At 30.6% G+C, this 15,000-nt stretch overlaps 1 protein-coding gene across 4 annotated transcripts in view; it reads right to left on the bottom strand.

The window, feature by feature from the left end:
• Positions 1–15,000, bottom strand: part of LOC124954149 (MAP/microtubule affinity-regulating kinase 3-like) — a 376,070-nt gene that overhangs the window by 4,048 nt on the left and 357,022 nt on the right. For all 4 annotated transcript variants that reach the window (XM_047506618.1, XM_047506615.1, XM_047506616.1 and 1 more), the window contains 2 exons: positions 608–669; positions 372–501 (listed from right to left, as the gene is read on the bottom strand). In XM_047506618.1, coding sequence (XP_047362574.1) covers positions 372–501; positions 608–669 — 192 coding nt within the window. The remainder of the gene's footprint in view (positions 1–371; positions 502–607; positions 670–15,000) is intronic.

Here is a 15,000-nt window from a genome sequence, read left to right as displayed (position 1 = left end):
TGCACGTCGATAATTCTATCTACGTGGATATTTCCGTCGGTAATATAGTTCAAGTTCTTTTATTAATTTGTAATAGCATTCTCGTATGATAAGTTGCATACTACAGGAGGTACGAGTATGACACGGTTATCTATATTCAGGCGTAAAATTTAATACTTTTATATTTTTATATGATCCCAATTTAAAATCTTTTAAAGACGAATTTTTCGAAATTATAAATTGTAATCTATATTTAATAGTTTATATATGAATGGATTTTAATGTGGTAAGATTTCTCTTTTCTTTTGGAAGAATAATGACGTTATAAAAGCCGATCATATCTTTATTCGACAAGAGTTAATTTATCTTATTAATCAAGAATTTTTCCTTACAGACTCCAAAGATCGACCTCGGGTCCGTATTTTTTACCAACGACAAAAAGTTCTGGTGCTGCATATTCAGGTGAGCCACAATGAGTTTTCAAAGGATCCTCGCTATCGTAGATATTACTCAATCCAAAATCTATTCGAAAAGAAAAAAAAAAAAGATAATTATTTTCCTATAATGAGAGATTTCTCGTTTCGATGATTGATAAACATAATTGATTTTATTTTTATTATTTGCTCACCAACTATCTTGATTTGATCTTTCCGCGTATCTTGTAGCATTATATTTTCCATCTTTAAATCGCTGAAAAAAAAATTGATCGTATAAAGGATTATTTTTCTTTTTTTTTTTTTTTTTTTTGATAAAATTGTTCGAATCTAATCGTTATCATTATTATTTATGTAAAAGAAAAATTTTAAGATAAAAAGTATAGTTTATGTTGATTTAGATATATATATATATATATAGAATTCTATATAGTGTATTAAAACAAAATTTATTAAACTTAATATAATCAAAATCAATATTTATATAGTAAACAATTAAAAATTATTATAAACAAGTATTCAAATATATAAATATATATAAATAGTTATATAAATATATAACTATTACATATATATATATATATATATATATATATATATATATATATATATATATTATATATAGCTAACATACTAAATGCATAGAGATCAACAATCTTTCGGTTCGTACACCTCACGGCCCTGATCTTAGAGCACCGGCCTTTATTTGCTCGTTTATACGGTCACTCCGTGATGCGTTCGAAGACCTTGCACAGGCAAGTCGCAATGGAGGATGAAAAGAAAGGATATAAATCGAAGAGTACGATGTGATATCAAGGCATGGCCTCGGGTGTTTATTCGATCCGGCAAAAATAAGATGCAACAAATTCTTCCGAAGAAAATGATCAAGAGAGAGATCGCGTTAAATGGAATCGTTAACTCTTTTCGTTTTCAGGCGTAAAGGGAATGTAGTTTTCGTTAGGGATTTAACGATTTAAAATGAGAGATCGATCGAAAGAGAAGCTGTCAACGGGTGTAACGACTCGACTGGTTTTCGAGTGTGTTCAAAGTAGTCTTCGTCTTAGTGGTCATCGTCTTCGTCTTCGTCGTCGTCGTCGTCGTCGTCGTCGTTTGTAGCAAAGACCCCCAAGAAAAAGCAAGAAAACGCGCGCGCGCGCGCGAGCGAGAGAGAGAGAGAGAGAGAGAGAGAGAGACCTTGAAACGCATCATTAAAATCGCATTCGCCGACTGAAGCACCGAGCAACGCACAACACTTTGGGCTCTCGCTAATAAGTAATAAAAGAGGATGTTCTCGCGTAGAACACGTGCCCCCTCCGCTATAGTGCTCTGTTGCTGCTGCTGCTGCTGCTGCTGCTTCTGCCGCCGCCGATGCCTCCGGACTCCTCTCCCCCTTCCTAACCATACCTTACCATCCCCTCTCCACCCACCCACCTCCTCGAGGCCCCTACCAAAGATCTTTCAAGATTCGATAGTGTCGGTTCTTGCCTTCTGGACCACATTTTTTTTACACCCACATGATTATTCTCTTCAAACGAGAAAACCAAAGAGAAATAGAGAGAGAGAGAGAGAGAGAGAGAAAAGTCATCTCCTTGTCCTCACTTCGTCGGTATCATATTTTTGAAACGTCATTTTAATTTCACCGATCCACTCCTCGAATATAATCAATATTTTTCAATGCAATGATTTTAGGAAAACTGTGTTTACTATTACAAAGAAGAAGAAGAAGAAGAAGAAAAAAGAAAAAGAAAAGTTTTATTGGTGCAACGATCGATCGAAAGATCTATCGATAGATCTATATATCGATATCTAACGATATAGGTATAAGTAGAGGACGTGGAGGAGTTTGTTCTTGAGAGGGCGAAAGCGAGGACTCCCAGGCCAATGCTGGGACTCTCGAACGATGCACTCTTCTGCATCCTTGGCGGCAGGATAATAGTTGAAACGACCCTGAAACCGAGGCCACGGTTGTTCGTTGGCCTGGACGATTATATTTCTTTTCCAGCTTCGAACTTCTCTCTCTCTCTCTCTCTCTCTCTCTCTCTCTCTCTCTCTTTCTCATAGTATGGGAACGACGTACCAGGTTAGCCGCGACACGAGACTTTAAAGACACGCGTGCGCCTATCCAGACTTTTTGATACATAATATTACGCGTTCGTGTTAGATTATAACGATTGTTATCGTCTAAACCGTTCGACCGCCTACTCTTCTTATATACTACATGTAAGTATGTATATATATACTCTCTTATTCTCTCTCTCTCTCTCTCTCTCTCTTTTCTTTTTCTTTTTCTTTTTAAATATATATTAGGGGGGCCGGAAAATAATGTCGCTTTCTTAAATTAAATTCAAACGAACAAATTTTTAATAAGTTTTTATTTTTATATGCGCAAAAACGACATTACTTTCCGGTCCACCTAATATATATACATATATATATGTGTGTGTGTGTGTGTGTGTGTGTGTATATGTTATAAAATTATGTTCTACATATTTTCATCTCCTTTTTTTTCTTTTTTTTTTCTCTTTTGTCACGTTTTTCTTTTTTTATATAATTAATATCTATATATAATATAATAATTTTGTTATACAAATATATATATTTATATATATATATATATATATATATATATGTATATATAATAAAATTATTATATTCTATTTCTTTTTTCTTTCTCCTTTCTCTTATTCTCTCTCTTTCTCCCTCTCTCTTTCTCTCTCTCTCTCTCTCTCTCTCTTTTTCTTTTCTCTTTCGTCTAGTTTTCTTATCTATGTAATAAATACCAATATATAATATAATAATTTTATTAAAAATATCTTTATTATCTATTCTCTCTCTTTTTCTTTCTCTTTTCATTATTTTTGATCTAATGTAATCGCAACGAATGAATAGAATTATTTGATATCGATCGAAGATCGTATCAAGAAACGTGCCTACGGGAAGACTTGAGAGTTTCTATTTTGAGATATTTAGAGTTAAATCGATCGACCAAGATCGATTTATTTTTATGAGTACTTTCTTTCCTTTTCCTTTTTCTTTTTCTTTTTCTTTTTCTTTTTCTTTTTCTTTTTCCTGTTGTTATTCTTGCAACTTTTATTCCATCCCTCCTTCATATAAACTCACACGATATATATATAACGCAAATTTTTCGATTTCATTCTACTCGTAGTATTCTCACTCTTTTTCTGCTTTTTTTTTCTTTTTCTTTTCGTTTTTTTCTTTGTCAAAATTTTCTCGTCAGTCGTTTTCGTTAATTAACCGATCCTCACGCGGAAAAAAGCGTCTTTTCTCCGTGAGTTTTGTTCAACGATCGAACGATATCTTAATTAGTACTCTCTCTCTCTCTCTCTCTCTCTCTCTCTCTCTCTCTCTCTCTCTCTCTTTCTCTTTCTTTTTCTCTTTCTCTTTCTTTCTCTCGTGCTCTATTCTTTTTAGGATCATAAATATACATGAGCGTGGTTCGTTACGTAAATCGATTTTGGGATAGAACGTCGATCGTATTTGCTTTTGTATTACAGGAACTTTCTAATAGTCGATCGTGGATAAAAAAAGAAATCCCCATTCGTTTCGAACGAGTCTAAGAAAAATGAAGAAGAAATCGTGGAAAAATGAAGGATCTTGAAAAATTAACGAAGGATCGTAAATTTTTACACGATTTATGTACGAACGACGAATTTAAAAGATCCCGCTTTTTCCTTGTCTCAAAAAAAAAAAAAAAACATATCACATTTTATCTTCCGAGTTTATGTTCCAAGTAGATTGATTTCAACCTGGCTTCGTCAGATGGAGCCACTTTTCTTATTTTAAAACTACATTTAAATCATAAGAGGCCGCTCATACCTAACAAATTATCAATGTTAATTATTCATATTTATACGTTTCTCGTTTTAATTCGGTTTAACGTTTTTTTGTTTCCTTTTTCTTTTTTTTTTTTTTTCTTTTTTAGGACTATGGCGTATTAGCTAAATTTAAAGAGAAAAGAAAACAAACAAAAAAATGTATATATATATATATATATATACAAATTTGTCGTACCTTATACGCTTTCGATGTATAAGAATTAAAAAAAAAAGATACACAGACATTCGCAGAATATAGCAAGAAAATATCTATATATAAAAAAAAAAAAAGGAAAAGAAAAAAAAGAAAAAGAAAAAATAAAAGAAAAAAAAAGGAAAAGAAATATGTAGTACTTTGCATATTCAATTATCTTAAACGAACGATCATGCATATCATCGAAAAATCATCAATTTTCGTCTGCGCATAATATTAGTAATTCAATTAAAAATGTAATGTATCGAAAAAAAAAAAAGAAAGAAAAAAAAGAGAGAGAGAGAGAAAAAAGAGAAAAAGAAAAAGAAACCAATATACAAAAACATCTTTCCGACGATAATCATTGTTTCGAATCATAATTTTCAATTTTACAACCGGAATCCTCATTCTTTCGAAGAAAAGTCAAGAGGTAAAGTTCTACTTACGTTATTCATACCTTGTTGAACATACTAATGGAAATTAATAAATATATTCATATCTCTCTCTCTCTCTCTCTCTCTTTCTCTCTCTTTCTCTTTCTCTCTCTCTCTCTCTCTCTCTCTCTGTCTCTCTCTTTCTCTCTATCTCTCTTTTTCTTTCCAGTTTTCTTTAGCTTCGTATCAGTCGCTATGTCAGTACGTTTATGTGCAATGAGAGAAAAAGAGAAAGATAGAAAGATAGAAAAAGATAGATAGAGAAAGAGAGAGAGAGAGAGAGAGAGAGAGAGAGAGAGAGAGAAATAAGAAGAAAACGAAAGAGATAGAGATAGAAATAAAACGAGATAGATAGATAGGTAGAATGAGAGAGAGAGAGAGAGAGAGAGAAGAGAGAAAAAGAGAGAGAGAGAGAGAGAGAGAGAGAGAGAAAGGAGAAAGGGAGGATCTCTGTTTACCTTCTCGTGTATGCATCCTACTCGCCTTGCTGCATCCGTAAGCGCTTAAATTTAATTGCCGGCCATGACCGTTACATCGAGGTAGTTATTTTCGTCTTGATATCCTGGTATACACTCCCTCGTTGAGCGGGGTCATGTCCGTATTACGAACTAAAAGTTCTCATCTCTCATCTTTCTCTCTCTCTCTCTCTATCTCTCTATTTCTTTCACACTTTCTCTTTCTCTTTTTCTCTATCTGTTTCCCTCTCTCATCCTTTTTTTCCTTTCCTTCTATCTTTTTGTCATTTTCTCTGTCTCTTTCTCTCTTTCTCTTTTTCTCTCTCTCTCTCTCTCTCTCTCACTCTTTTTTTTCTCTCTCTATCTCTATCTCTCTCTCTTTTTCTTTCTATCTCTCTCAATCTTTCTGTTTTACTCAACGTCTCTATATCTGTCTTTTTTCATGAAGACAAGGTTAAAGTCTGAAAATCACGGTAAGGATATTGCCTTATCCGTTTCGATTTATGCCACACCAAACGTTATAAATATTCGAAATAAGGCTGATGCGAAATAAAGAGAAAAATAAGAGATGAGCAGCGATACGAATAATACGAATGGCGTTCGCCATCTTTGTAAAGAAGTAACACGGCCCTGAGGAGTTTATATTCGACCCGTAAAAAGAGACGTTAAAAGAAATTTTATTACTCGTCATACTCGCTATAACATACATACATATATATATATATATATATATATATATATATATATGTATATGTATATACATTATTTTTTTCTCTTTATAAGTTTAGCTAACATAATAAAGAATACTTCCGAGTCTTCATACATTTATATGAGAACGTATTTTTTTATTTAAATGATTACATAAGTAGATCTCTATCATTTATATTGTTATATACATATATATATATATATATATATATATATATATATATTTATATGTATGTATATAACGCACATGTTATATATAGAAAGATTGAATATATGCGCGACGTTGATAATTTAATTATTCAACGTTGCGTTATTATTTGAGAAATAAACAATGAAAATTGATAAAATTTCAAGGTCACGAAAAATTATAATACTTTTTTTTAAATCAAAAAAAAAAAAACAGAAAAAAGAAAAGAAAGAAGAAAGGCAATGAAAAAAGAACACTTTTATCGCTAATCTGTATAGAAATCAATTCGTCTTCGATGATTATAATTTGACGGATAGATTGCAATTAAAGATAAAAAAGAAAGAGAAAAAGATAAAATACAAAAAAGTGAAAATATTATTTTACATAATTACTTAAACGATTACTCAAGTATATCATTTTATATTCTATTTATATTAAAATCAATTGTTATTTAAAACGTGAATTAAGACGAATTAAAAATGATTTTCTGAATGAATGAAAGGAAAAAAAGAAAAAAAAAAAACAGGAAAAGAAAGAAAGAAAGAAAGAAGGAAAGAAAGAAAAATATAACATCATTATTTGACATAAATAATTACAGCTATTGATTTTATTATTATTTTAATTACGAATATATATATATATATATATATATATATATATATATGTGTAGAAAAAGTCAAATATAAATATATACAGAAATCTATTGGAAAGCAGAAAGATATCGGTATTATATAATTGAGCTCTATTACAATTTAACGCGTGCAGTCCCTAATGAAATACAAGTAAATCGACATGGAAAAAACGTGGGATTGGGAAGGGCGAGGGGTAGAGGGAGGGGATTTGGAAGGGGTAGAGCGGGGGGAGGGGGGAAAGAACGAGCACGGTACAATAGTTGGCAGTGTAATTTATGATACTTACGCAAGTGGTACGCTTCTACCGAGAGCCGTTCGAGCGGTAACTACGTTAAACCGATGTAGATGCGTGCTTCGATAAATGCAGCATGCATCGAGTCAGACAGTAAGAGAGAGAGAGAGAGAGAGAGAGAAAGAAAGAGGAACGAAAAAGAAAGAGAAAGAGAGAGAGACAGAGAGAGAGAGAGAGAGAGAGAGAGAAAGAGGGGGGGGGGGGGAACGAATAGTCGACTATTTTCCATCGACGCTGATTATTTAATTCCACTTGAAGGATGTTCTTAAACGAGCATTGGCGAAAGCAATGCAACTGTAAAATAGTAGAATCCGATTGGAAATCGTACGTCGATTCTAAAGTTTTTGTGCGATTGAATGAAAAAGAAAATGAAAAGAGAAAAAGACGAGAGAGAGAGAGAGAGAGAGAGAGAGAGAGAGAGAGAGAGAAGATAGAAGAGGAAAAAAAAAGATAGCCGAAGAGAGAACGCGATGTTTCCCGTCTTTTTAATCGCATCGATTTAAATGGAGGCACGTGCGTGCGCACGTACGTACAACATCCGTATTCCATAGACGAAGTCCACGTATAGAGGAACGGATCGTACGTTCTTTTGATGAATATCAATCGGGCAGTTCTTGTCGAGAGTACGATTATACGTATATATGTATGTATGTATGTATGTATGTACGTATGTATGTATGTATGTATGTATGTATGTATGTATGTATGTATGTATGTATGTACTTACGTACGTATAATGAAAAGTAATAATGGAATCAGCTAAGGGTACCCTTTCGATCTTTTTCAAATTCTTCTCCTATGTATCCGCTTGTAATATCATCTTTTAAGAAGATATTATTGTGTTAGTGAGAGGACTTTCAAAATGAATGTTAAATACGTTCGAAGTATAATATCGATCGATCGATCGATCGAGTATCTTGTAATAGATATTACGGAGGTTTAATCGAATTTAAATAAGCCATTTAATGTATTTGAAATGTAAAACGATATTATCTATTCATCTTAATTATTTATATATATATATATTGTATTTATATTTACATATTTTAATTGTCATAATTATTTGATGATAATTGTAAAAAGAAATTGCATACATATATATATATATATATATATATATATATATAAATAAATATAAAATATATATATATATATATAAGAGTAACATAAAGTTATTAATAAATATAATATAATATATATATATATATATATATATATATATCATTAACTTTAGTTTAATATGAATATATAATTTTATTAAACTATAATATAAAGTAATATAGTAATATAAAGTAAAATGTTAAAGAGTTATATAAAATTAATACGATGAAATGAAAGATTAATAAATGTAAAAAGAAAAAAAGAAAAAAAAAAAGAAGAAAAAAGAAAAAAAAATATTGATAAATTATAATAACCAATAAGATCACGTAAATATATCTACGTAATTACATATAATAGTTAAAACGAGATTTTCATCCTTTCGTACTTTTCGAAGAAATCCTTAAAGGATTTCTTTCATTCTTTGGATCGGGCGTGGAATGGGAGAGGATTAAAAGGAAAGGAAAAGGGCAAAAGAGGATGAGGGGAAATAAATCGAGCGAGGAAAAGAGGAGTGGAATCGTGCGACCCCGTGACTCGATAACTTCCTTGGAAGGTTCGTCGACGCGAACCCGTTGGGTACATACGTGGAGAATGCCGATTGGTAGGCTCGTCGTATCCTTTCGGTCCAGTACAATCCTCCTCCTTATTTCCCCTTCCCCTTTCCTCATTTTTTTTATTTTTTTTTTTTGCTTCGGTAAAACCGCCGCGTGGGCGAAAGGGGCCCAGACGAGGTCATCGGCCACAACTCGCACGAGTTTCGCCCTCCGCGTGAGTGTAAAACACGCGAATCGAGGACGAATTCGACTGATGATTAAACATTTCTTTTTTTTTTTTTTTTATTTTTTTTTGTTTTTGTTATTTTTTTTTTCTATTTCAACACAATCATTAACAGAGTTATTGATCAATTGTCATGACACGATCATCCTGATATTCTCAGTGATGATTACGATTTTTTTTTTACATATGATAATAATAGAAATTTCATCGCAAAGATTCGAATGAAAATTTTATTCGAAAGATTTTATTAAATCGTATTTATAAATATCCATAAAATGTGCGTTATTAATCAAATTCTAATCGAATTCTATTCGAATTTTATTCGAAAGATTTTATTAAATCGTATTTATAAATATCCATAAAATGTGCGTTATTAATCAAATTCTATTAATGAAAATTCTTTTCTTAATAATTTATTATCTTTCGTTTATTATTATATGTCGAATTTATTATATGTCGGTACAAAATTAGAAAAATTAATTCGAAAAATTTGATTAAATTGTGTTTGATGAAATCTACGTTGACATTTGAATAATCATTAATTGTTATTAATAAATTTCACAATAATTTATCGTATTAATGATATTTCTAATTCGTTTATTATTATACATCGAATGATACGGAATAACAAATTAATATGAAAGATTTGATTGAACAATTATAAATTTCGATTTAAATAATGATCAATATATTTAAAAAAGGATTACCAAATTTGATTAAATAATTATTAATAAATTTTATTTTCGTTAAAGAAAATAATCGAAGCTTATTAATCGATTCAATTATTAAGTGCAATCAAATGTATTTTGAGATTTTCTATATTACTATAGGAAAACAAATACACTGTTTATCATACTGTTCAAATAATTTATCACATTAATGAACACTGTTAATAACATTAATAGAGACTCATTTAATCGTACAATTCGTAATAATAAATAATATTAATGAAACTTCTAATTCATTTATTAAACTGTTGTGAATAAAAATTGCATTATATTTCAATAATCATTAATCGTCGTTGATAAATTTTATTTGCTTTAAAAAAAGAAAAAAAAAAAAAAAGAAAAAAAAAAGAAAGAAAAAAAAAAAAGAAAAAGAAAAAGAAAAAAAGAATCGTGAATTATTAATCGATTCAAAGCAATTAATCGTCGTGCGCAATCAATAGCATTTATAATCTTGCTTAAGATCGCCATCGTAGTGCAAAATAAGTGCATCTTTTAATTTTAAAGACTATAATACAATATCGTATAATCGTACCGTTAAAATAATTTATCATATTTAATGAAAATATTGATGTAGTAGCAAAAGTAAATGGGAAAGAGAGAGAGAGAGAGAGAGAGAGAGAGAGAGAGAGAGAGAGAGAGAGAGAGAGAAAAGAAAAAAAAAGAAAAGAGAAAAAAGAAAATGTAAAATTCTAGTGTGCGGTCGCAAAAATAAATGAAAGAAAAGAAAGGAAGAAAAAAAGAAAATGTACAAAATTCGCATAATAGTCAATGTTTTAGCATTGCTGAACGTTCGCACTGATATTTACTATGTCTTTCCCTCTCTCTCTCTCTCTCTCATTCTCTCTCTTTTTCTCTCTCTCTCTCTCTCTCTCTCTCTCTTATCCTTCCTCATTCGCGAATACCGCTAGAATTATCACCAGGGAGGTGGTTTAATTTCCAAATGCGTTTGCGGTCGCGCGTCGCTGCACACCCCGCACGTAATTTCTATACCGCAAAGACAGAGTATATGTGTACATGCGCGTGTATGTGTGTCACAGTATGCATATGTATGTGTGTGTGTGTGTATATATATGTGTGTGAAAGGGAGAGAGAGAGAGAGAGAGAAAATTCTTCTCATCATCTCTCTCACCGTCGTGGGTGGTGAGGCGAGAAGTAGTTCGCTATTCTCCCGCGATAATAACCTTTGAACTGTTATACCGGACGTCTTTATAATCAATTGTTAAGAACGTATCATTAGAATTAAATGATTATTTCAATCGTTATTCCATTTCTTTCTTATATCATTTATCATTAGTTAGTTCAATTAATATTATTAATTTATTTACGTTTGTAATACTTTCTCATTTTCATTTAAAAATATATGTTTTCATTAAAAACAGACGAATTAATTAATTCTACGTAAATATTGTATATTTACGACGATTCGTATATCGTTTGCTTAAAATAAATGTATTGGTTTATGTAGGTTTTTAAATCGTTTGTTGTTTATATCTTAATGTTTATAGAGTGAGTAATGAAAAATTGTTACATTTTAATGTTGATTATTTCTTTATTATACCTTATCTATTATATATTATCTCTTAATATTAATTATTTTTTTCATTCAATAAAAATATAATATCAGACATTATCAGGCATAATAAAATATGCGCATTTATTGTTTTACAATGTTTCTATAGTGTATTCGATCATTAATACTTGTTTAAAACTATAATAACGTAAATAAAAATAATAAATCAATGTTATGCGTTATAAGTCATTTATATTTTCTAAATCTTCACGTTGTTTAGCTCTTTTTTTTTCACATCGTTTAAAAATAGAAATGAAAATTATTAAAGAAAAAAAAATAAGATATAAATCATATAAAATTATAATGCAAAATATATTAACACATTTACTTTATTCATTAAAAATGATTATAGACGACAAAGAAATAAATATGCCAAAAAATAATTTAAAAATCGTAATCTGTTCTAACAAAGTTGAATTACGATTAGACGATTAACGGATTTCGAATCATAAAATTGAAGAAGAAAAAATTCTCGATCGGATTTAATCCTTCGTTATGATTTAATATCTTCTATATTTTATGATTATTTAGAAGTCGAATCGAGTCTTCCGTTAATACGAGCCTTGCGAAATTATGCGAGTTAACGAAGCGTATTTTTCGAACAGGTGAAAAAGAAATCCGACTCGATCTCAGAACGAATTTGCCTCGAGCTCGCGGTCTCAGACGTATAGATTATTATATAGATTATATAGGAGATCATCATGATACAAATGCATATAGGTATATACGTATATAATATATATATATACATATATTATATATATATATATATATATATATATATATATTATATAGATAGATAGATAGATCGTTATACGTGATAAAAATTTAATACGTATATGGACAGAGTTCGTAGGCTATAATTTTCCACTTAGGTCAAGTTAGGTACAAGTTACGGACACCCATAGACGTACACATACACACACATATATACATGCGTACACACATATACATAGACAGAGAGAGAGAGAGAGAGAGAGAGAGAGAGAGAGAGGGAGAGAGAGGGAGAGAGATAGATAGTAGATCACCTTTGCAGAAAAAACCGAACGAGATTTTCATCGTGGCGAATAGACCCTTATCGAAAATTCAAATCGATCGTAGTAGTTAGTAATTTTAAAAGTGGCGTGACCAATAAGAACAACGATGTCGGTGTAAATAAATAAATTAAAAAAAGTAAAAAGAAAAAGGGAGAAAAAAACGAAAGAAGGTAAAAATAAAGAAAGAAGAAAAAGAAATAAGTAGAATGGGAGGAAAAAAATGGAGGGCGGAAGTCGGACATTCGAAACGCTTTCGAAGGGCACGTGCGACAGGATTTCGCGTTAAGCGGGTTTTCTCTCTCTCTCTCTCTCTTTCTCTCTTTCTCTCTCTCTCTTTCTCTTGGGCTTCTCTCTTAAGGCTCATTCCCGTTGGCCTTGAGAAGGTACTCGACCACTTATGATAATCCCTAGCGAGCGGTTTGTCGGTCACGCGAAAGGTGTACCGTGACGCGTGCGGCGCATCGATAAAGACTACTCCTCGAATTCTCGCGCGTTCAAGATCGCCCGATAGAGCGTGTTTATATTTTTTAATCGTTCCGATGCAACAAGTAATGTAGAACTAAACGAAAGAATTATTGTGGTAGAAAGAACTTTTGTATACCCCGAAATATTGTTCAGAAAAGATATCTTTAATATTCTCGATATAATAATCGATAAAATTTAATTTTTTCATTCATAAAACTTTGTTTAATAATATTATTATAATGTAATTATTTGTAAACTTGTTGAGTAATAATTGCATAACTTGTACAGGGCAATAAATAATATAGAATTAATGAGAAAATTGAAAATATTGTTTAGAAATGTGTCCTGTAGTGTCCTTGATATAATTAATCAATCAAATTTCATTTGTTCATTCATAAAACTTTCTTTAATAATATTATGGTAATATTAATGTAATTATTTGTAAACTTGTTGCATAATAATTGCATAACTTGTACAGTTCAATAAGTAATATAAAATTAATGAAAAAATTGAAAATATTGTTTGGTAAAGGTGATATAATAATCGATAGAATTTCATTTTCCACTTCGTCAAATTTCGTTTGTAATATTATTGTTATATAATTATTTGTAAATTTCTTATGTAATAAATACATAACAGGTACTATGCATAAAGTAATGTAAAATGAATGAGAAAATTAAATAGAAATTATTTAGATAAGTGTTCTGGAATATCCTCGATATAATAATCGATAAAATTTCATTTGTTCATTCATAAAATTTTGTTTATAATATTATTATAATATAAGTGTTCGTAATCTTGTTACATAATAATAGTATAACTTGTACAGTTCTAGAAGTATTAATAATATAATTATTTATAAGATTAATAATAATTACACGATTTGTACGATGCAAGAAATAATGTAAAATGAATGAGAGTATTTAATATGGTAAAAGAAGAAGTATTCTAATAAAAATATTGTTTAGATAAGATATCTGTAATATCCTTGGACATAATAATCGATAAAATTTCATTTCTTTCGTAATATATAAAATGATCGTGCAATAATAATAAGAATTTGCAATCTTATCAAGGATATATTTCTTTATATAAGGCTTACATATGTATACCACTATCAAAATAAAAATATCTTTTATCCAATAACCATACTATATAATACCTTTCTCAATCGCTTTCAATCGTTCCAATCTTTACATATTTTCAAACACGTAACAAAAATACGATAGACCAAATGGTACATAAACGAATACGTAAACAAAAATATCCTTTCTACTAATAATAAGATTTATATTTTTTTAAAGCAATAAATGTTCGAATTAAAGATGTATTAAATATGAACATTAAAGTTTCTTTTGATAATTAACATTATTAAATTTATTATTTTCAGTTTTCGTTGAATTTTTATGATTTCGAAGAAAGAGAAAAATAATAACAGAGAGAGAGAGAGAGAGAGAGAGAGAGAGAGAGAGAGAGAGAGAAAGAGAGAGAGAGAGAGACAAAGAAAGAAAGAAAGAGAGAGAGAGAGAGAGTGGGGGTGTGGAAGGAGATGATGTGGCCGGTGTATAGTAGTAAGTATGGCGGAGGTAAAAGAGCGTCGAAAAAACGTCGAGTAATTTACAACAATCGTAAACGTAAGAGCAGGCGCAGCCGGCTTGATTCATAGTGATTGCCTAACGGAACCAACGTGAAAATTTACTCGCGTTAGTCGTTCGAAGAGTTGCTTGAGAAGTTAGCACGAATGAGAATGAGAATGAGAATGAGAATGAGAATGTGAAGAAGAAAGGAGGAGGAGGGGAGTTGGGATTGGATGGTTAGGGGATAGGTCGAACAAGTTCGCGAATATCTCGCGAATGTTGCGATATAGACACATACACATACACATACTATTACAGATATGTACATACATACATACATACATATATATATATATATATATATATATATATATATATATATATGTACACACACACACATACACATATATGTACATCCGTTCTAAGAGGAATCATTTGTGAGATATTAGTAATTATTAGAAGCAAAATTATGGAATATACATACAGCTCATTAATTCTTATCACCGGTTGCGGCCATATAAAATTGATATCGTTTTTAACGATCGACGTATTCTACGAACATTATGTTAAAGGACAGGATAAAGGAAATCGAATG

Source organism: Vespa velutina, chromosome 14 (genome assembly GCF_912470025.1).
Source record: "Vespa velutina chromosome 14, iVesVel2.1, whole genome shotgun sequence".
NCBI classification, from domain to species: domain Eukaryota; kingdom Metazoa; phylum Arthropoda; class Insecta; order Hymenoptera; family Vespidae; genus Vespa; species Vespa velutina.
The sequence above is the reverse complement of the archived record's forward strand: the minus strand, read 5'-3'. Positions and strand labels throughout refer to the sequence as shown.